Here is a 23,801-nt window from a genome sequence, read left to right as displayed (position 1 = left end):
CGTAAGTTCTATTTCATTTTTGCTCCCATCTGTTACGCTCGCCCGCCAGGTCCTGTGTGCCTTTCCGGGCACCCGACCCGTGGTCTGCTTATGACGGGTAAATTAGTATCATCTTTCTTCCGGCGCTGAACGACGTCCTCGCCGGGCGATGATGATGGCGCGGGTGGCGCCGACGGGAAAGTTACAACACACAAACAAAAGCTCCAGCGTGCGCGAGCAAGGGGTGGTGGTGGTGGTGGAAAATGGCTCTGGCCAGATCGAAGGACAAAACAATACTTTCCATCGGGCCATTTTTCCTCCGAGAGTTGCTGCACGGTGTGATGATGGGTAAGCGTTCGGTCGCTTCTCCGTCGCGACATACACATACACACACACACACACACACTCGCAGGCGGCTGATGATGATGCCATTTTTCATCAATTAATTACAAATTTATCATCGTTCATCGACAGCTGGCCCGGTATCGTGTGTGCGTGTTTGTCACTTTTCCGAAGCGGAGTTCCCTCCTGGCGGAGAGACACATTGGAAAGAATAGGATGATGATGTTGTGGCGGAAAAACGGGGGGGAACCCTTGCACGGCTGGTTGGGGCATGGTTTGTTTCATCCTTTTCCCAGGCGATGGGCAACTGTAAACATGTCCTGTGGCTTCGCTAGCACCGACCTAAGTTCTGAACCTGGAAGGACGTTTATTACTCGTTCCGTCGTCCGCTCGGCTGACATTCCTATCCCGGCGCCATAATTGAAGTTCGGTGGGGTTTAGGCAGCTGCGAGCTAGCCCAACCTGACCGTCCCGAAGCGCCACACTGGTTTATCATCCCTGCAAACGAGATAAGGGGACGAATTAATCAATAGTTATAATTAATGGGGTGTGTACAGAAGTTCAAGTTGCGGCAGAAGTGCCAGCCTCGCCAGCGATGCCCGACCATCCCCGGCAGCCGGCGCATGTATTCGTTTGTAATTTACGGATAATCTGAAGCTGTTATTTTGGGCGGGTTGTAATGAGTTTTCGATAACACAACACTTCAGCGGGAACGTTTATCGAGCGGTAAGCTGAAATACTGCCCGTTTCTCGAGTGGACAACATCATCCAACGTGATTAGCAGTTGCTTGAGTAATTTAATGCTGCATCCAGGATATTCCATCATGGAAGGTAGATTTTCTGTTCTTGTACTGCTTCATGTTACTTGACTGCTTCAATTGAGCAGCTTTTAAAGACGGCAATTGTGAAGACTTAATTTTTTTTTGAATTTTATCTTTTATAAAACAATATTGAACACCTAGTTGAATTTAACATTTCAACGTGAAGCCTGTGATAGTTCATAGAGAATTTGAAATTTTGTTCAAAGCTCTCTGGCAAAAGCTTTCGACGATACGCGTACTCCAACGCCCTCTGTTGCGAGAACTTTTTAAATCTCTTTGTGCATTTGCACTGGCTCGACCTGCCGGCAAATTGCAATTTTATGAGCGCCACCTAGTGTGAATATTTTGATATTTCAGAAGCCGTAAAGCTTTGTTCAAGGAACCTTGGTTGGTATCTTTGTTATGGACACCTTGGTCGGCTGGTACAGCTTTTTAAGTAACCTTGATTTAGCTTGATATAGCTTTGTTCTACTAACCCTTTTTTTCAAATTTACAATTTGAAAATTTTCTGCATTTTCGAAAATAGAAAATATAACAAAGTTGCTTGGATTACACTAATTTATTGGAATACATAAATCAGTGAAAATGTTACTTTTTAAACGGGGTTTCGTGTTTTGATAGCATTTCGTTCAGCGCAACCAAAACGCAAGAATAATAAAACCATTGCAAACTACACCTCCAAATAGGGAAAAAAGTGACATCTAATTCGGGATACAATTCACCTAGAAGTTTGCCTTCAATAATGTACCAACAATGTCGATTCTATAATAGAAATAAATTTCTTGGTATCATATAACATATATGCTATGCAAGCATCCTAAAGATCGCGTCGCTTGATCGCTTCACTGAGTGAATTTAGATTTTGCTGTGTGTTTAATACTTTTCTTCACTTATCATTGGAATCATTGCGTGCTTAAACAATTTGAAAACACGGCACACTTTCTATGGCATAAATGAAAGTGGGGCAACTTAAAAAGTCCATAATTCAATGTCCTAAACCTGGTGAAATCAAGCCTTTCGCAATCTTTCTTTCGATCAAATAAGAATACCATTTCGGATGACTGATTCAAGGAAAATGTGCGTCAGGTAATTCAAACTCTTGAACTTTGTTGAGTTACTGCATATTCCGAAAACTTGTATCGATTTCTGACGTGACGACGAGAATTATCTTAGTGCAATAAGAGATTTATTTACTTTACATAGGTCAAGTCGACCGATTGAGAAATCCAATCGTGATATCTTGGCACATCTGTAAACACGGCGTACTTTGAATTATCGCACAAATGTCCATCGATGCTTGATACAAACAATAATACGCCTCGGATGTACCAAATACCGTCTTTTACTAACATTACCCCTGCACCAGCATCACCCACACAAACATTGGCTTTACCGCAGAGCATATTTCGAGTCAAATGCTTTCCGTATATCTCCCGATCACTCTCAATACACGTCCGTAAGTCGACGATCCGTACATCCACCTCTCGAAGATGGTTCGATAAAACGGCAAGTTCCGTTGTACCAAATCCCGCCAAAATTCCTCTGTTTTCTAGAGCCCAATCCTGCGTAAGGCCTTTGTCTACACTCCATAGGCACACCGGTTGAATGTGATCCATCATCGTGATGTTCTTGGCCAATTTAATCAGCGCAACGTCGTTCGGCAAAGCATAGCGATGGTAGTTCGGATGAACGATAAGCTCGGACACGGTGTGGATATGAACGCGATCACTGGTTTGGTTTAAATCAGTGCGTCCCACATGTACAGAAACCCTGTCTGTTGACATCAGACCGTTTTCATCCTGAAGACAATGTGCCGCTAGAAGTTTTAGAGTGAAAGGATTAACAACAGTTGAAGCGAGGATGCCATCAATAAATAATACTCACTCGTTATGATCGAGTTGGAGTTAATAATTGATCCCACACATGCTAATTTAAACGATCCTTCTTTCTTACGGTAAATGGCTGCATGCCATGGCCAATTGTTTTCGTATGCTTGGGTATTGTCCAGATGGGTTGATATGTTACGTTTTCCACACTGTATTGCTCCATGCGTTTGGTATATTGAGCACAAAAACACAACCAAAAGAATTGATCGCATTATGTTGCTTTTCAACGCCGCTTTACTTGATGTTTTAACAGAACACAGCTCTAGATTGGTTGAACAACGATGAATTTTATGTCTTACCTCCGCGAATGCTCAATGGGAACTGTAGGCATTGACCACTCAGTTATCTCTACAGACCGGAGGGTTTCGCTAAGCGATAACTGAGCTTCAGGACGTGGGGAATTCCCTGGGAAATAACGTGGCTCAGTATTAATCATTTATGAAAACCAGGCCGTGATCCCTATGATCGCTCGCGATCGCTGTTTGCGATCGAACTTTGACCTTTTGATTTCGTGTTCTCGGGGTATTCTGGACTGTCTTAACGTTTTCTTCGATTAGCGTCTAAACGTTTTGAGTACACGATATGCCTATCAGTATTTGCCCTCAAAGTTCAATACTCTGTAATTCACGCACTTTTAAGACAAAAACACAATTGCTGGACAGCTAAGTGCACGGTTCGAAATTAAAATATGTTAGCACATAACAAACATAAGCATCGTGACCAATGCATCTAAAGCAGTGATGTCAAACTCAGTTGATATCGCGGGCCTAAACGTAGCGTTGGTTGGGTTCATAAAATTGGATTCTTATTACTGGACTTTGAACTTAACGATGAATCATGTTTCACATTTTTTTAAAGTTTTTATTGTATTATATTACCTCTTATAAATTAGCTAGGAATCATTTCCATCTTTTCATTTGCTGTGTTTTATTTTTATTTTTCTTTTTATTTTCATTTTACGTATTGTTTCTTGGGGTAAGCACTATCATTATATCAGTCATTTCCAGTATAACAAGGCATACTATGGTATGGCTGACTGTGAATGCTTAGTGTAGAGTACAATTCCCATAAGAAAGTCATACTCCAAATAACATAATGCTAAGGAGAAGTTTACATAAGCAGACTGAAGTGCATTATATGAAAAAACTTAATCTCAATTATTCAAATTTAATTAAATAAGCCTCAAACATTTTATCTATTTTTGCAAAACAAATTTTTTCCCTGAGCATCTTTTTTTTTACAAATGATTACAAACTGACATCACGGACAACTAAAGATCTTATGCTACTCATCTGTCATTTCATAAAGATATTGATTATATTAACAGTGGTTCAGTCCTATTGTTCGTATATGTGCAGCGCAGGTACGTTTTGTAAATGTCCATGCCCAGCTACCCTTCGCGTTATCACTAGCTTAGATTACACACCATTCAGCAGCGACACTCGACCTCCCAGTCCTTGTTCATCGCGAACCGCCTTCAATGCTGTAAGCGGTCTACTTGACTACAATTTTTCCCCTTTCCGTTTTCTCTCCCAAACCCCTTAACTTGCTATAATATTAAATTATTTAATGTATACTCCTTGAGGCAAATAATTGTGCTCAAAGCAAATGTAAACAGCCGTAAACGTAAACTTGAACCGTATGCATAGGCCGCGCTATTATATCTACAGACTGGAGGGATATTTGAAGCGTTAGCCATGCCTGTATTAAAACACTTGTCTTGTGTGGGACTATTTTTGCCAGCTTCTCAATTAAACATTCTAGTACAAGGTTGATAATTCGATGACTAACTGAAAAACAAAAAACTGATTCATATTGGTTATCAGACCGTCTGATTCTTAATTTTTTTTGGCGCCGCTTTTTTACGCTGTTGTAGTAAAACAAACTGGTGCGTATATTAGCGTACATCTTCTAAATTTAATTTAATGGCGGCTAAACAGAAAAAAAAACTATACAAATTGACATAAGAACAAAATTACGGCTGATTGATACAAGACATTTTCAACAACTGTTAATTGTACTCTCTCAATGTGGCAACAAAAGTGTTGAAATATAAGCAAGTCAGCATATGCTACATGATTCATTAGCAGTTCCTTCCCATTCATTGTTGAGCATTATCAATACATATATGATTTGAATAGCTTTAGATGAAAAACAGAGTTTTTTTCTGCAAATTACCAAAAGAAAAAGATAAAGTCAAAGCTCCAGCTAAAGTGCTAAGGCATACCAAAATCAAATGTGTGTCACAATGGAAACGTTTACAACTGTTTGACAACTTTTTGATGAAAAACTAATCTTTACTCTCTTTATATCATATTTTTTTTACAGACAATTCAACGAAACTGAGCCATCCTGCTCCGTGTCACGTCCTGCCACTTCAGGTAAGTCTCAACTGATCATTAAATATAACTTCTTCACGTACCACGATACCATCTGCGGTTAGCTTAGAGGACCGTCTTTTCACACTGCTGGTAGATTTATGACACAATCCGTGCCGTCGCAGCAACACAACATTGACTCAAAAACCGAAAAAAAATGAGCAAACGAACTTCCCGAAAGCTTACTTTTAAATGTCGCTTTCGGTTCTGAATCCGATGCGTGTGTTTGGATCACTGATACTACGAGCTGAAGATAAATGGTCTCAGTTGTTCATTTTTTTTTGTCCATCCCTTTGTGTCCTTTTCCCCTTCGAAACATACACACACACACACGGAACAGGGCCGTTCCGTTTCCGAGCGAAGTAGGAAGGCTAATGAGGATTTCAAGGGTTTTGCGGATGAATGAGTGTCTTTCAAACACACATACACAAACACACACACATTCAGTTCCCAATGGTGGGAAGGGAAAAGTGAAAAGAAAAATTAGAAAATCGCATCGCCGTCTCGCCATACGTTGACCATCGTGTGGCCGGTCAATGTGTGAAGCCGAAAGATAAGGATTAATCTTATTTAAAACCACCTGCTTCTCCGCCCCCGGGTTGCCCCCCTCATCCCATTTTTCGCTTTATAATTTCCCTATTTCCCACCTGATGGTACCCGGTCGGGTTACCGGGAATCGCCCGCCCGGGCTGTGTGGTTGGCGTGGCTGGCGAGTCCTGGCCGCCGGATTTTTCGGGGTTTATGTAGCGAGGAAAATCTTCGAAAATTTATTGCGAACCATTTCTTTCATTTCCGTGCCTTCTTTTTTGTGTGTTACCTTCGCTGTGTGTGTGTGTGTGTGTTGTGATGTGGTGCGATGTATCTCTTCATCCAGCAGTGTTATTTTTTTTTTGGTGTGTGCATTCCTGCCACGTTCCGTTGAGGTCCGGGTATGGAGGTGGAAAGCGTTGTTCGCGGCCACCACCGAACCGCTACTTTGTGGCAATTTTCTTCCGTTTGCGGATTATTGAGCTCTCTGCTTCTCGTTCCCAGCGGGGTTTGAAAGGGGGCAGGGAGAAAAATAAAACAGGAAAGCAGCATCGCAATGGCCACGGAAAGAGGACATTCGACGACTAACGCCAGGCGACTCGGCCGCTCGTACCAGGCAGCATCGTCCCATTGAGTTGTGTGCGGGCAAATTTTCGGCTATGTCTTGTTTGCCACCGCCGTCGGTGTGGACATCATCAGCTCGTGGCCAGCTGTTTTCGCTGCTTTTCCTCCTTGTGTTTTTTTTCGTTTGCGCTCCGTCGTTGTACGTATTGAAGGATTTCCGTTTTTTCACCTTTTTCTATCGCTCTTTTTACCCCCGGCCCCCCTACCCGGCTTATCGGAACAGACATGTTAGCAGTTTGGCGCAGTTTTGATAGGAATATAACGGACTGCTGCGCGACTGCGGTGGGCCTTTTTCCGGCCACGAGCCGGTTGTCGTCCGTCTTGCCGCTTCCGTGCACCGCCCGTCTCCGATGGCTCAGTGTTGGGGTGGCAAAACAAATTTATCTTCCATTTCTTGGAACACATTTCTCCCGTTTCATCGCAAACTGGAACCAGAAAGAGAGGGCGAATGATGGGTGGATGGTAGGGTGGTTGTTGGGGGAAGGGGCTACGCCGTACCGTACTTGCCGCATTGCAACGCCTGACAAATGTATGCTTTCGATCCGCCGTGAAGCGTTCGGATTAGTGCATGGATTAATCATAGATTAGTCAAGTGCTCCGGCAGCATCTGCGGCTTTTTTCCGTTGTTATCGTTGATGCTGGAGTGTTAGGGTGGAAGGGGGGTTGGACGATCGCGGGGTTGATGTTCCACAGCGTTTAGGCGGTCGGCACTGCATCATAATGTAGGATTGGCTCATTGTTTTCGTAAACGCTCCGTTCTGAAGTATGTCCTTAAACGATAAAGAGAAGGAGAATCCATTAAAACATAAAAACAATGCAACGGAAGATTAAATTTTATTGTTTGCAGTTTTGGTTTGTTTTGATAATGAAAGTACAATAGAAAGGTCTAACTTTAATTTGGAAGCAATCAGGGAAGCTCTAAAAATTGTTCAACTTTCTTATTTTCTAAGTGAATGCGAGTTTGAAACAGACCATTTCAATTTTGAATCTTTTAAACAAATATACTTATCCTTAAACAATATTGTATTTAACTTTAAACTCACAAATCACTTGATGGTTCATGCTTGACCTGAACAGAAAAATTGTTTTCTTCTTCAATTTTCTCCAATTGTTTTCACTCCGATTGAAGAGTTATGCTTTATTTGTTAATTGTTTTTTAAACTGCACACTATTTACTATTTATTATTATTAATTTTTTATCTAATTTTCAACGGTGTTTACACTTCGAATTTGTGCTTATTTTTTTAGCACCTTCACCAAACTTGATATATCTAGTATTTAGATCGAAGATTTGAAATTTAAATTTAGTGCCAATACCTTGTTGATGTTAAAACTAATGTATAATTGTTGAACGGATAAAGTTGGATAAAAATATTTGTAAAGTAATCATAACAAATAATCCAGACCAGAGTGAATGGAATAATAACGTTTGCATTAAAAAAACAAAAAAAATAGACAAATTTCAACGACTTTCCACGCAAAAAAGCAAAATAAAGAGTAGCATTTCTTTTAAATTTTGAATAAGTTTGACAACTTTGTCATTTAAATTGAATCCGCCGTGGCCAAAATATTAAACTACGTTTGATTATATATTGGAACATCCAGCATTATCGCGGAACGAATTTGTTTGATGTTGTGAGACATTTCTTATCCGCCGAACTCAGTTGACATGAATTTTTGACTATTTGATAGCTAAATTACAACAGAGGTCGTAACTACAGGCAGAAAGAAAACTAGCCTAACTATCCCGTCCTTATGCCTCTCAACTACAACTTTACAACACTTAAAGATACGACCTATACCAACATTTTAAAGCCCAATTGGAATAGCATTTGGTCAAGTTTCGGCCATGCATCGTAAGACCGCCTTACTTTAACTTTACAATTACTTCAGTCAATTGTCTTGGTTAATATTTTTATTATCGCCGATGAAAATTTGTCTATTTTTTTTATGCAAACGTTAGTCAAAGTTAACTTGTAGTGAAAAAATCAATCAAATCGTTTCGCAGATACCTTTATTAGTGCTACCAAATAAACATCATTACTCGAGCTGCATCGTCATTGTGCCTGTCATGATCGATAGCAATTCATCTTACTTTCTATAGAAAACACAAATAAATGCACTTCCCGTTGCTTCCAAGTAGTGCATCATACTAGCCGGAATATTAGTGAAACAATGTGAACAGAACCATCGAAACCTCAGCGTGCTGCCAAAATTCCCTCAAAGCTACAACAATAATCTCTAATTAATTATGACAATAGTACGGGGCTTAGTTTGCTAATGCATTTTCGCCAACCAAAACCGACCACCCTCGGGCCAAACCCGACCCGTCCGTCCACCCTGCCCGCCCTTCCCAGCGCCCATTATTGTATTGATAGATTGTGAAAATATTCATCAAGTCGCGAACCGGCCACCACGGCCGCCGCCAGTCCGCCTAATTATGATTTGACACAACTATTAGGCGACGGTGGATTTGTGCTGTTTGTGTAAGTTCTTTCGGTTGCAGGCGAACGCTTGCGGACACAGGTGTGTAAAACCTTAACCCCAATTCCCTGGCTGCAATTTCTACGCGCTCGGCGTGTGTGTGTGTGTGATATTCGCAATTTATTAATTTGTTGGCTCGATGCGGTCTGAGCGTGTTGTATGGCGACGGTTCCGGTCAATTCCGGTACGATGTGGAGTTTGGTGCCCGAGGGGGAGGCTGAGGGAAGTCCAGGGTTTTTGCAGCTACCCGCCCACATTTATGTTTGCACGAATTCGCGCTCGTCCTTCATTTACGCGTGAGCCTTTCGGTAACGTACATGTCTGGCCGCCGGGGAGTGGGTGGATCGGGGTTCTCTGGGCAAAACATTATCGGGTGCGGTGGGGAGGGAATTTTCGGTTATGGATATTTTGTTGGCTTAATGATAATGGACACGATTTGTATTCTAATCGCCATCGGGCTGGTGAAACCGGAACGCACCGAACTATGCTTCGCGTGCTTCGATTTGCCATTTTCACCGCGCACCGGCATTCTATGTTGGTAGCATAATGTACACGAACACGTACCGGTGGCGGCTTCGTTTGGCTTCTTTCTGACTCTACCTCTACCCGCTCCCATTGCACGTTGGCAACCGGTGATCGGTGGGAAAATCTCGGCCGTACGTACGCCCGGTCACGGCTGACCGAAATCGTCGCATTATGATGGGAATCTTTCCATCCGCAGCGCGATGGAATATGGAGCAAGATGCTGGCAGGAGGTGTACGAGTGAACGTGTATTCATTGTTGTTCACTTAATGTGTAGTGAGGATTAGATTAATTTGTGTCCATATATCATAGAGAGGGATTTTTTCGTCCGATCCGTCCCTCGTCCCCCCATCCGAAAACCATCCACCCAAAGTTGGTTCGTTCGTTTTTGTTGCGCCTGTGAGATTCGGACTTGCGTATCGTTTTTTCGTCTTCCCCTTGCGATTTATGGGACTTACGGTGGATAAAAGAAGCCCCCCAGCGAATGAATTATGGATCCCGTAAAGTTGTACTGCAACGGTTATGAGGTCTGTTAATATCAATTACAACTCAATAACCGTTACGCTACTGACCACCTGTAGTGCGTATGTCACGGGGACGACACGATAGGGCACATGGTTATTGTTACTTACACGTTATGGGCGAGTGATTTAGGGTCAGATTTGTAGTATTTTTCGGATGGCAGTCGATTGTTTTCTTGCGCCAATACTTACTAAAATACCTCTAGGATGAGGAGTAACTTCTTGAAAACTTTTTTTATACTTGTTATTTGCTAAAACAAAATGAGCGTAGGTTGGACCGAGTTTTATCTCAACTTTTTCATTTTTTTAAATTTATACATATTGTTTCGTTACCTATATCTAATGTTTGGTTATATTATTTAATGAACAGTCTTTTGGGTCTTGCTTAAGATTCTCTTAGGCTGAACTTACATCACTTCTAAGAATATAATATTTATTTATTTATATATTGGTTCGCGTTATCTGGCATAGATTGCCTTCATAACAAAACATAAGTATAGATAAAACGTAGAAAAGTAAACCTAGGGATCGTCAAACAAGCTGTCTTAAACAATTTCTAACCTGGTTAACCGTCATATTCATATCAACTAGATTACTTATAGAATTATACGCCTCCATCATTTGTGTTAAAGGGTCACTAGTGCTATGTACTGTGGATCTGTATTCTACTCTTAAAAATTGTCTGGGTCGTAACTGTCTACTTGGAGCTAGAAGGTTGATTTTGCTTAAAATGAACGGGGCGTCTATAGTTCCTGATAAGGACTTGTGTAGAAATATGCACTGTGCCGTCCTTCTTCTGTGTTCTAATGAATCGAGTCCAAAAAGTAAACATCTAGTTCGGTAGTCAGGACAGGCAATATTACTAGACCATGGTAAAAGATAAAATAATTTTTTTGTCAGTTTCCGTTGTATGGATTCTAGTCTAGCAATCCTGTCTTGTTGCAGCGGCGACCAAACTACACTAGCAAACTCAATGATGGGTCGAACCAATGAACAATACAGAGATTTTAAACAAAAAGGGTCGTTAAAATCTTTACAGACACGTATAACGAAGCCAAGAACACGTAGAGCTTTAGAGATAGTTAGGTCAAAATGCTTCTGAAGGGATAGCTTGTTATCAAGAAGTACACCAAGATCGCGAGCTTCAGAAGAACGAGGAACTGTCAAATCTGCTATCTTATAGTTATACAGTATTGGCGCCTTCTTCTTCGAGAACGAGACAACATTACATTTGCTGACGTTAACATACATATTATTTCTAATGCACCATGAGCTGAATTCATCCAAACACTTTTGTAATAATTCACATCTATCGATCATTTCATATTATCTATAAACATCTATCTATCATTTCATATTATCTATAAATATATATGATAATTCACATCTATCGCGATTCTGTAGGGCGTTATGGATTCAAATTAGAATATTTCTCCACTATCCTTTTCTAGTTACCCACTTTGAGATATTCAAATTAGTGGTGAAACCAAAGTGGTTCAAATTTATTAACCAGCAGCAGTTAGTGTGGAAAGAGTCTGTTTTGTGTAGCTAATATTGTACCTTCTATCTACATCGGTTGTTTCTAGTTTGTTTCTAAATTTCGTTATAACATATTAATTTTTTTTTACGTAGTTTTTCAATTTAAAACTTCAGATGTATTGAAATCTATTTCTTAAACAAAGTAAAATTCACTCTTTCTTGCTTTACACAATATCTTTAAAACTAGAGATGTTATAGCATCTTAAAAAGACGGTCAAAATGAAAAACCAATATAAGGGTGCTCAACATGGTTCTCGGAACTGGTCGAACAGAAAAATCTGAAAGTTTTGTTTCAGATATAGCTTTAGATTTTAAGAAAGCCTTTTTGGCTTTTTTTGATATAAGGATACACAAACTCAGTCGTTTTTGAGATATTAAATTTGAAAATTACGTTGCGGTTAAAATTATCGCTATTTGGATTTGAGTGTTAAGAAATACGAAACACGGGAGGCTGTAAGACAACGGCATTGTATTGAAATAATTTTAATTTATGTAATCGTACCAATTCTTTGGCTGTGAGTTAAATTATGTATCAAGTTTAAGTTGTAAGCACTAATTTGATTCAATGCATATTAAACGCATCCTCCGGTGTCATTACTTGGCAACATGTTGGTAAGTACGTTTGTTGAGTGCCACACTTTTCAAGTGTGTTCGGTTGGTCCATCACAGACCGCGATAAAACATGACACGAACCGAACCGAAAATATGTTGCCACGTGCACTTGAAATAAAAGGAGCGTAAAAGCATTCTGGAAGAAAAAATAAAACGAAAGGTTGTGGAAATCAATTTTCCATCATGCGTTTCAAATTGATAATTAAATTGAATTGACAGCCGGGCTTGTGGGCAGGTTACGGTGATGATGTGTACCATGGCTTTTACACCCCATCTCCATCCGTTCCCTTTCCCGTGGTGCAGGGTCATGGCCGTGGGTCTTCACTCGTGTTGGGGCGATTCTGCAGCACAACGGAAACGGTTTTTTTTACGATTATTTATATTTTATGAATTCACATCCAATGATCCCCGGTGTGTTTCGATAGCCCTGTATCGCTGCCGGCTCTGTTGCCGAGGGTCCCGGTTTGTTTTTGCGAAGCCTCCCGCGACAAAAAAACCCCTCCGCGAAGTAAGTAAAAATAATGGCCACGAAGGTGATGGACTGATGAAAAGCCACCAGCAGCCCAACAATCGAACGCGGCCACAATGGGTCCAACGACCTGGAGGCGCGCTGCAGGGCACTGGGCCACCGTTTCGATTGGGTTGGTTTTTGGGAAAAACTTTACCCGTTTCGAATGGCGCTCGCGACCAGAATGAGAATGTGTGTGTCCTCTGGGGCCGGCTGGCCCTGTGGGGGGTGGGAGGGGCTGGAAAATACTGGAAAAAAGGGCACGTAAGGAGACACTTTCGGTGCGGCGGCGATTCCGGCCGGTACCGCGTGACGACAGAAAACAGAAGCACCGTCGTGATCCGAGGGGGTTTTTCCGGTGGAAATTGCTGCATTAATTATGATATGGCATCGTAAAATTTTGGACTATAAAATTTTGCGGCTTCAATAGAACGGCAACCTCCTCCTCGCCTCCCCCTCGCCTCTTCGCTCATATCTTTTTACAAAACGACCGTTCTGTTCGGCGCGAAACGATACCGTGCCGTTTTCACCTTCAATATCCGCAGCCCCTAACCGGGTAGCCATTAGCGCTAGGATGGCACTAGGTACGGTTGGCAATGGTGCGAATTTTCCCCGGTAGCGACCGACGTCAGATGTCTTCCCGCGAGGGCGAGTGGGACACCTATCCAACCAACACAGCTGCAGGTGAAAAACAAGGTAAAGGTGAACGAGAAACCGAGCAAATGTCGGATAGGTAGCAGAACAAGATGATTAACTGCGCTCGTAAAACTGTTCAAAAAGTATCTATAAAAAAGGATTAAGCCAGCGGGCCCCGCGCCAACAGATCCGGGCACTCTGCAGGGGTTTCGGTTATGTTTATAGCATCGTTTTAAATCTATTGTTCGTACCGCGTGGCGTGGTTTTTGACGAAAAAGAAAAGAAACACATTCTAATCTCCTCGTGTTTGGGTCACCTTCGGCGAGTTATAGAACTGCAGGATCCTGATTCAGGTAATGCACAACGGTGCTGTGTGGAGTGTATCTGTGCACGCTGCAGAGAATTGATTTGTCAGCGTCTGTTGCAGCAATACTTTGGCGCGGAGGGAGAGGCAAATATTGGCAACGTTTCTTTAAACGTGAAATTTAAAGGACCCAATGAGCAGATGTCGAGCTTTAGTGAAAATAAGTCTCATTGGTAGTGATATGTTAATGACAGAAACAAACTAAAAAGCAGTTAGATAAGAAGAAATAATTGACTTGGTATTATAATAAATATAAAAGGCGATAAACATAGTTTAACATGTTCGTGAACAATCACACAATCACCGACGATCAAATTTATATAGCAATACTAACTGGCTTGGTTAAAGATTTTTTAAACAACATACAACTGTTGAAAATATTTTGATTTTAACTGCTCATTTTCTCTGTAAAAATCAAGAGTTCAAAAACTCTGTCGGATAACTTACAAATAAGTTGCAAACTGGATCGATGAAAATATATGATATCAAATCTAGCCTTGTAGTTGTATCTGAACCCTTCAACGTTTGCTCTCATATGGCATTGATACCAAGACTAAAAAAAATTTGGCAATACGGCCAGGCTGTCCTTTCTGAAAAATAAATAAATTATGACTAACAAATAATAATTACTAACATTTTTCTTCTTATGGAAAAGAAAAAAAAAATTCGAAACAAACTCCCCACGTTCTTTGAAAAGGCATGCTGCTGTGACCATTTGTACTTGCGGGCTGAGATTACACTTTACAGGTCATTGCTGAATGTAAACACACAAAACAATATGTGACGATATAGTTAAAAACCTATTCTCATGCATAAGAAACATGCATAAGAAACAACAAACAAGAAAATGGTTTCCCTAAAATATTGCTAATTGTTAATTATTATTGTTAATTGACGATTTGCGCGCGTAATAAACCTTAGTAGCATCAATGTACAATGCTTGGCTGGGGCTTCAAGCTAGTAATAATTATAAAATCAGGATTAAGCAGAATTTTCAAGCAAATATTGTACCTTGATTTGATGGAAGTTGATGGAACTGACCATATTTAAATAGTATTTTCAGAAAGGAATTGATCAAATTTGCTTGAAACGATTAAATTGAATAGAAATTGTCATATTCTACGAAAAGTTGTTCACACATTGAAATGAATTGTTGAACCAAACATTGGAGGTAGTCATTAATAAAATGATCTGAATTGCTTTCAATACCATAGCTTTACTTTTATAATGTCTGATAAAACTTACGAAATCAAATTTATAAAAAAGTATTAAAATTAAAACCTGAAATCATCTTAGTTGAATTAAAATTCAATTGAACTGAATTGTAAAACAAAAATTGAACTTCACCAACAATAAAAATGGAACGTATAAGTATTGAGCGTTATTCAAATGAAATTGGATTTTCAATAGCATGCCAAACGAGGGTTAAATGATGTTATCGATTTACGATTTTATAACGTTTTCCAAGAAAAATTCAAATTCAATCAACGAAAACGAACTGAACTGACCTTTAAAACAACGACTAAATGAAACCACACGGCTGCCGACATATTCCGCTGCCGCTTTTGTGGTAAACACATCAACGCTTCTTGGAAAACGCATCAACAGAACAGATCAATTGCTCCAATTGCACTTGACTTTCGATGGCATACGATGGCTTCCTGTAATTGCCGGTTTCGGCTCCGAACGGTTCGGGCGTAATGGAAGGTGCCAATGTAAATGGTGTCAGTTTTTGTTCAAGTTTTGTTTGCTACCCACACGCACCCAGGCCACCAATCATTTAGCCATTTTCCCACCGGACACTTGATGCTGATTGAAACCGTGATGATGTGTGACGTATCGGATGTTGTTGGGCGCACGATTGTTTACGACTGCACCGGGAGTGATAGCGCGTTTAAAGCGATCAATATATTCCCCCCGGGACCGTGGTGTGGTTGATAATCGCAAATGAACCGATAAACTGATTTGTGTCATACTTTTCAGGGTTGTTTTGTTTTTTTTTACTGTTATTTGCTGCGTGTTTTTGATTCAATTGATAACGGAAACTAACAACAAATGTCCTGGGTGTTTTTGCGCTTTTGCGTGCGGCCGGCCGCAGAGGAAAAAAACGGGTGGTTCGGGAAAAGGATAATTAATTTTAATGATCCTGCGTTCATCTAGTTTGATGTTTAGTGCTGAACATTTATTATGGAAAGGTTTTTTGTGCCCATACGATGTGGTCGTGTTAAATTGAAATATGTGTCCCCGTGTGAAGTTGGGAACTAATCATGCTATGAACTTTGTTTAAAAGGTCGTTCCCTCGCATCTGTTGTACATTTTACTAGATTGAAGTTAAAGGCAAAGCGTGAGAATACCATTAAATTTTAGATCGATTGTACTCTACGCAGAACGTCTCCATCAGCAGTGGGTGAAAAATGTGTAATGTAAAGAATTTTCATCGCATTGTTTATTTGTAGAAATTTGGAAAACGAATGCATTGATACAAAATTTGATGTTCCCATTGTTTCGTACCAGTACACGCAAACACACGATCGAGCGCTGCGGCTTTTTCTGTCACTCTTAGGAGAAAATGTCACATCGAGAGGGGAAAAAAACAAAATGTGAAACAACTGACGCACACACAATGCAATCATCCGACGGGCAGATGACACGCAACAACGGAAAAAAGACCAATGAATTTCCGATCGAAATCAATCGGAAAACCCTCCCCCCGCCAACCCGTCACCGCAAACGCTTCCGGACCGGGAAATCACCGGAACGACGCATCACCACGATGCAGGGGGTAAAAAAGCGCGCCTCGATTTTTTTTTTATTTTATGCGACAATATTATTGATATTTCAACCATCCTGTTTTCGGGCACAATAACGACAAATCGGCCAGAGCCGAAGCCACCGCTCACGCAGCATCGCTCCACCGATCGGAGACGGTCGAGAAGAAAAACCGCTGCGCGCCCGTGCTCGGCGGAAAACACGCAACAAATATTTGGATAATTTCCGCCTCCTTGTGCTTTGATGGGAGGGTAGGGGGGGAGTGCTGGGGGGAAAGCTCGTACATCTCGGCCGGTTCCTCCCGAATGGTGCGGCATAATATGTTTTCCTTTCCCATCACCCGGAAGCCGGATCCGGCCGATCGTCGATCAGCCAACGTATTATTGTTGTTCCTTTGCCTTGGAGAATCCCCATCCCTTCCAGAAATGTGAGTGTGTGTGTGTGTGTTTGTATGTTTGTGTTGGAGTGCGCGGTTATATTTGACTATGTAAACATGCATCTGTTTGATTTATTTCCCTTCAAACCGCCGGGCTGAAGCGCGCGGGCGGACAATTCGGTTGGTAAAAAGTCGTAAAATTGTTCGGGAGAAGCGTGACGACGCCCTCACCCTCCTCTGTCTCCTCCCCAACCATCCACATCCATCCGAGGGGCATAAAAATATGGTCGGTACATTTTCCACACATCTTTTCGGGCCGCCGTTCGTTTTCCTGTCGTCCGGTTTTTGGAGAGTCGAAAGAGGGTCCTTCGACGGCGGTAAGCCCGAATGCCGTTTGATGCTAGTTTTGTTTGCGATGTGTTTTCTTGTGGGCCACCGGGCAGCGAAAACAGCAGCAGGCAATCGAACGGCTTGAACGCAGGAGGGTTGGGTTCGGTCGGGGAGCCCAGGATAGCGTATTATAATGGGGCAAAGATGGAATAGATAAACATGTTTTGCATAAGCGACATGCAAATGATGGCGCACGAAAGCGGGGCGAATTTTCGGCTGAGCCCTCCGCGTGTGTCGGTTTGAATTATGATGCTTTCACCATCACCTATCCGCACTTTGGGCAGCGGGGGAATGGAGGAGGATCGGTACAGTGGTCGTCAATTTGTTGTTCCATAGGCAGTTTAGAAACATACTTTTTGAAGCAAACGTTTAGCGGGGATAGAACAATTTTCATAAGTATCCCAAGATAGAGAAGTTTTTCAATCCGTGAACAAGCATTTTAAATCCTATGAATTGAATTGAACTAGTGTTGTGCCCTATGAATCTTTTGACGAGATTCATTCATATGAATCTTTCATTCATATGAATTCTTTCAGATAGATTCATGAATCTTTGCAGATTCGAATCTTCAAAGCTTAATGTCGAATCTTTCTTAAAAACCTTAATGAATCTTCATGAATCTTTCACCGAGCTGCCACGAATCGCCATGATTCTTTCATTGGCGTGGATTCATGAATCTGAATATGATTTACACAACTCTAAATTGAACTAATGAATTATCCTAATTTTTAATAATTATGAATCCATGAGGTTTACAATTGATGGAAAATTAAATCCCAAAAAGGACATAAACTAGATTCGTGAATCTTTTTAATTTATGGAATGAAGAATCTGCAGAAAACCCGTTGTTTTTTCAACTATTGTTTAACTATAAAATTAAAAAAGTTAAATTAATAAAACTGTTGAATCAATGTTGGTTCATTCAAAACCGGTTGCATTCACGCGTATCAAGCATGAAAAATTTTCCACCGTGCGAAATAATGCCGAACGATTTTTTAAATTATGGTTTAACTATTCTTTCAACTATATTGGTTTGGCTATTAGCTTGTTTTCATAAATTCAATTTTTGTTTACATTTATGGATTTTTAAAGTGTTTCTGGAAAAAAAGTTAAAAAGAAAAAAGAGTTTCTGTCAATGGTTCTTATCTCAATTATTGGTTCAAATCTAAGCTGAGGTGAAACTATTTCAAGTAGTTACCGTTTATTGAATTAAACTTTCAGTTTTTTTGAACTGTTAAATTATTTCATCGCACAAGTACCCTTGTTTTTATTTTATTCCCATTTCGTTCAATAGTTTGTTCGTGAAGTAGTACAGCTCAGTTTTCCGAGGGATTCCGCTGGACTTACGTCATGCTTAAAATCACGAAGCAGTCTAACAAATCGCAAGTCTTTACTGCACAGGTTAACTGTATGTGATTTGAAAAATATGTGTGTTGGCTGCTCTGTTCTTTGGCCAAATAAACGGTTTGTCTTTGATACCCCCGCAGTGTAACGGAGCGTGCGTGTGTGTGTGTGCATGTGCGTTCTGCATATTCGTTCACGTACCCCGAAAGCATAATGTTACAATTTTGAGCGGATCTATCATGCAAACATGTCGAGAAATTGGATTAAAACAGATACGCAAACAACAAATAAAATATGTAAATTTCCCTCACACACGCGGTCCCATGTCTGTTGCGCCCTCAAGGGGTACTTGATACGCGCATTTGGTGGGCTTATGCTGGCGAGGTTTTTTTTATGTTGCGAAGGCTTTACGGATTTCTACCGGAGACGAATGTGCTGTGCTACCCAAGCACAAGTACACGTGCGCAACAAATCTGCCCCCTCGGGCCGTTGAGAGAGCGAGCGAGATGGAGTAGGGAGTGTTTCGGGGAACTTGCTTGAACATGGGTTTTGTTTTTCTTTTTTGCGCTCGATCGCGGGCGTTCTCTGTATGCACACTTTTCGGTCGGATGATGGTGGAACGATTTTTGAGTATGTTTCGATAACGATGGACTCGCGAGGGAAACCTCCTCTCGTCGTCTCGAGGGTATCCTGGTCCTTGACGCAAGCCGACAACCATGCACTTATGTGCTCCTTAGCTATGAGAAAGAACGTGGTACGTACTTCCCATACCTGGTCGAGAGCTTGGATCGTCGCATAGGTTGTGGCACATCGCACGAATTAACTGTCAATTCTTGTGGCTGATTATAATTCATTGTTGGAAATGTAGTCGAGAACGAGGACTATTGAGAGGCATACAAGAGATCAGGTTGACATGTATGGAGTGTAAGGTAAATTCAGGACGAAAGGACGAAAGGATCAATTGATTTTTCTCCTCAATTTTCGGTTCATTTGTTTCCCCTTCTGGCGTTTTATCTGTCTTTTAAGGTTTTCTAGACCATAGATTTTATTTACGTAGGGACAAGGAAAAAATCGGCAAGATGCACCGGGGGGGATGGGGCATCGAATGCATCGAGATTTATTTATCTGAATTACTCTGTTTAGAGTCGTGGTAGGGGTGGATGGGGTAATACGCACCCCTTAACGAAAACTATAAAATTTTCTAACAACTTGGCTCTTGATTGTTGATTTTATCACTGAATAGGATTCATAAAGGTTCAAACTAGTTACCAGTTCAGGAATGGTTGCTTTTTTGGAAAGAAAAAAAAACGTAATTTTTTTCAGTTTTGAAAAAGTTCAATTTTTGATCGATCTGTATCTGGTTGAGGCAAAACGCACCTTTGCTAGGGGCAATACGCACCACAACAAAGAGGCAATACGCACAATAACAAAGAGGCAATACGCACCACAACAAAGAGGCAACATCCACTGTCAAATAAAGATAGTTTGTTTACAAACTGGTGCATTTACCCCCCCGACATACTGGGTGCATATTGCCCCCATTCATAGTTGAACACATTTTCAACTAAAATATGAGTAAATCTGCATACTTTCCGAAATTTTCATGAACAGTCTCAAGCACTGATTCTCAATTCACTAAATTTCGTATTCCTCGTTGGTAAATATCGGTTTTTGCACTTAATATTCCTTAGTGGAATGGTATGTCACATTGTAACAAAAACTGTCTGAGCTTAGAATGATTTTGTTTTGCGTTTATTTCGCGTTTCTGTTGATGTAGAGCTATCAAACTCACAGGGTGACCATATTTTAGTTTGATCTTACAGGGTGACTACTTTTTACGCGTCCAAAACTCGTTTTTCAAGGGAAATGGGAAAGGGTGCGTATTGCCTCAGGGGTTGCGTATTACCCCAGCCACCCCTACATGTTCATGTTAAGAAACTTTTATTTTGAGATTGAAATTAATTTAACTTAAACTCTTCAAATAGTATACCGCGTGTTGGAAAAACGGGTACTCATAAAATATTAAATCATAACAATTTGTTCTATACCAACAACTTCTTCGATGCATCCAAACAGTGCGTTTAAAAGTTTTTGTCTATTTAAAATCTGAAAATATATTTTTTAGTTTTTAATCAACTGCGATAAATGTATTCACCTTACGTAGACAGGTAAACTTATTGGCCAGTATTCGAATCTACGCTACGGTAAATGTAAAATGTACTTTTAACATACGCACGTGAAGCCAAAGTTCACCATGATTATCAGCCGTATTCTCTTACCCGGCATTCTCGTTAAAGTTAAAATCACCTCAAGACGTGCCGGAACCGGTGGAAAAACTGCAAATATGCTTCTTGCGCTGCCGAGCATATGCATATGAATAATAGGGGAGATACATTTTACCCGCATCGTTAAGCAATCCAAAGGTGTACCGGTATTTTATTCATGACCATCTGAACGGTCGCTTAATTACTGTAGCATGCACCGATATCTTTCTTTCATCGCACCCGCTTTCTGTTTCCCTCTCCCTCTTTCTACATATAACAGCAATCACATTCTATGCTTCGTTAGCGCCATTTGAATCGTCTTGGGTTGATTTCGAGCGCCCCAGGGGGGAATAGTAGTAAGGAGCAAAAGTGCACCATGTAAAATACCATGGCACGGTGCAGACCGGCAGTTATTTATGCAACGATGATTCTCAACTTTCCTCGGCGCTTCTTCTTGCGGGGTTTGATGGCTAACCGAAAGGGGGGAGAGGGTGGTGGAAGGGAAAACACTGAGGAAATAGTACAAAAACTGTAAGGACACGCTTTGGCACACAGTGGAATAAATTGTGCTCTTTGCAAATGGTATTGCATTGCGGCGCGTACGCTAACGAACGACCGATTATAACAAGTTCCGTGGGGACATATTTTTGTGTAGGGGATAAGAAGATAGCAGCGGCAACTAAAAAAAAATCACTCCAGGTCGTGCCCGAAATGACATCGGGGTGAACAAAAAATAAAATAAAACTGCAACAGCATCGCAAGACACTGCAAAGGAAATATGTTATTTATGAGTGAGAACATTTCATTCCGTGCCATACATCTGTTTGTGTTTCGTGTAGAGATGCATTTTTTAGCCAGTTGCTGGATGGAAAATGGCTTCAATTTATGGCCTCTTCTTACGTGCTTGTATGTTTTAATAGTTTTCTAGTTGACATTTCATATTTATGTTTAAAATCTGACAATTTATCTTACATTATTTGATCAAACTCTTCTGGTAGCTTTAATACTTTTACTTCGTTAATTAAGATAATCGAAGCGAAGCAAAGTATTGTTGTTCACTCATGGCTTCATGAAAGCTGATATTTCTATCCATTTGTTTATCTTCTCGCCACCCCACACTGTTCAAATATGTATAGCGAAGTTCCTTCCTCTGGCGCTATCGATCCGGATAGAAGGATCCTTTTGGTACGCATCTGCAAAATGGTGCAAGTTTAATGGTACTATGCTCTCGAATTGATGTGCAGCTGTCAATTCTTCCGGTGCCATGATAACATTGGAACTGGTGCGTTTCCCTCCCGCCCGGGTCTTGGAAGAGGTCGTTTGACGGAATGAAATGTAATTAGTAAGATGGGAATCAGTTCGGTCCTCCGTCTCAAGGGAAGGGAGTCAATGTTTTTCCTAATGGATTGCTGCAGCTGCTGAACATTACATCGGAAAAACCCGGGGGGCAGGGAGCACGGGGGAAGGAGGGAGGTGTTTGGGATGTAAATTTGCGCGTGCAAAACGATATTTTTTATTTCGGGCATGGTGTTAAAACCGTTTCAATTGAATCGATCGATTTGCATTTTAAACACTGTTGTGAACGTCGGAAAATCGTCTGTGATGGTGAGAAACCGTCAATTCATCTGTGAGAACACCACTCAAGAGGGTGCTGCAGCTTGAAATGTACAGCTAACGCATGTACACCTGCCGTCTTAGCCATAGAGCGTACCTCGGCGTCGGTTTCGGAACAAAATTCTGTTTGTTCACTCCGACGTGTACTTTCCATTAGATTGATTAAAATTATACCGTATCGTAAGGAGTCACTCCTTACGACTCTCGTTGATTGTTTCCACTTCAGCTGCTCAGGCGTGGCCGAGTACTCTCATTGCCGAGGCTGACGAGCACGACGGACAGAGTACGCGGGAGTATTATTACATTCCCTTACTCCGCCATCGCTGCGCACGCCTGCACGCCCCCGTGATCCGAAACCGATAGATTTGTCTTCAACGCCGCGCCGCTGAATGTGGGGCGCTAAAGTTTGAGAGGCGGCAGGCAAACTCACGCCAATCGCATCCTCCACGCGCCCGATGACACATATCATGCACTCGATCCGGCAAAAGTGCGCCGCGCCGTGCTGGAAATACGACCGGGCTTGACGGCAAGTCGGAAGTTTGATTAAATTCGCCAGAAACGCAGAAACCTGTCAAGCGGTTCGGGTGTCCCAATATACGCCAAAAACCACTTGCCAGCCCAATACGTGTCTGCACACACACACACACACCCACACATGCGTCCAGGGTGTGTTTGCCTTCAGTTTCACCGTTTGTCACTCGTGGGTGGTGGTGTGCTTTTGTGTGTCTTCCGGTCGCAGCCCCAAATGAGCCGAGTTTTGTGGGAAGACACGTTGGAAGGCTCCGGCCCCAATCGGTTGTTGGCCGAAGCTACCTTCGACGAATCGCAAACATTGTGCCGGAAAACTCGAGCTTGTACAAGTAATTGGAAAAGGCTTCCCCGGTGAAGCGAGATTTTCCTATGAACTGGTGAACGAGGCATCTTCCCTCGCATGACCTTTTTTCATTTGCGCTGTTTCGTTTAGTGGGAAAGTGGTAAATGTATGATTTGCTCTAGCGATATGATTATCTTCAAATTGCAATTTTTTAAATTGTGTGTTCGTTATCCAGTGAGCAAAGACAATGCCAAACGCCAATTTATATGCTGTTTTCATTTGAGTTGCTTTGTACCTTGTTTCGGTGAACTTTTCATCTTTTTTCAAATGAAGGATATTTTATAATTTGCTATCCATAACAATGATCCATTGCTTGGTTTATGTTTCTATAAGTTGTATTTATGCAACACATAAGCATGTGTATTGATGTATGGGTGCTTAATTTTGATAAGAAAAATAGCAAATCAAACTTTTAGATTTTAATG

General features: G+C 41.3%; 1 protein-coding gene across 1 annotated transcript; it reads right to left on the bottom strand.

Moving 5' to 3' along the window:
• Window positions 1-2,332: 2,332 nt before the first annotated feature.
• On the bottom strand, window positions 2,333-2,926 carry LOC131293554 (chymotrypsin-like protease CTRL-1). The gene has a single exon (XM_058321630.1). The coding sequence runs from the start codon at window positions 2,924-2,926 to the stop codon at window positions 2,333-2,335; it is 594 nt and encodes a 197-aa protein (XP_058177613.1).
• Window positions 2,927-23,801: the final 20,875 nt, after the last annotated feature.

Source organism: Anopheles ziemanni, chromosome 2 (assembly GCF_943734765.1).
Source record: "Anopheles ziemanni chromosome 2, idAnoZiCoDA_A2_x.2, whole genome shotgun sequence".
In the NCBI taxonomy this organism is placed as follows: Eukaryota; Metazoa; Arthropoda; class Insecta; order Diptera; family Culicidae; genus Anopheles; species Anopheles ziemanni.
This window is presented reverse-complemented; position numbering and strand designations above follow the sequence as displayed.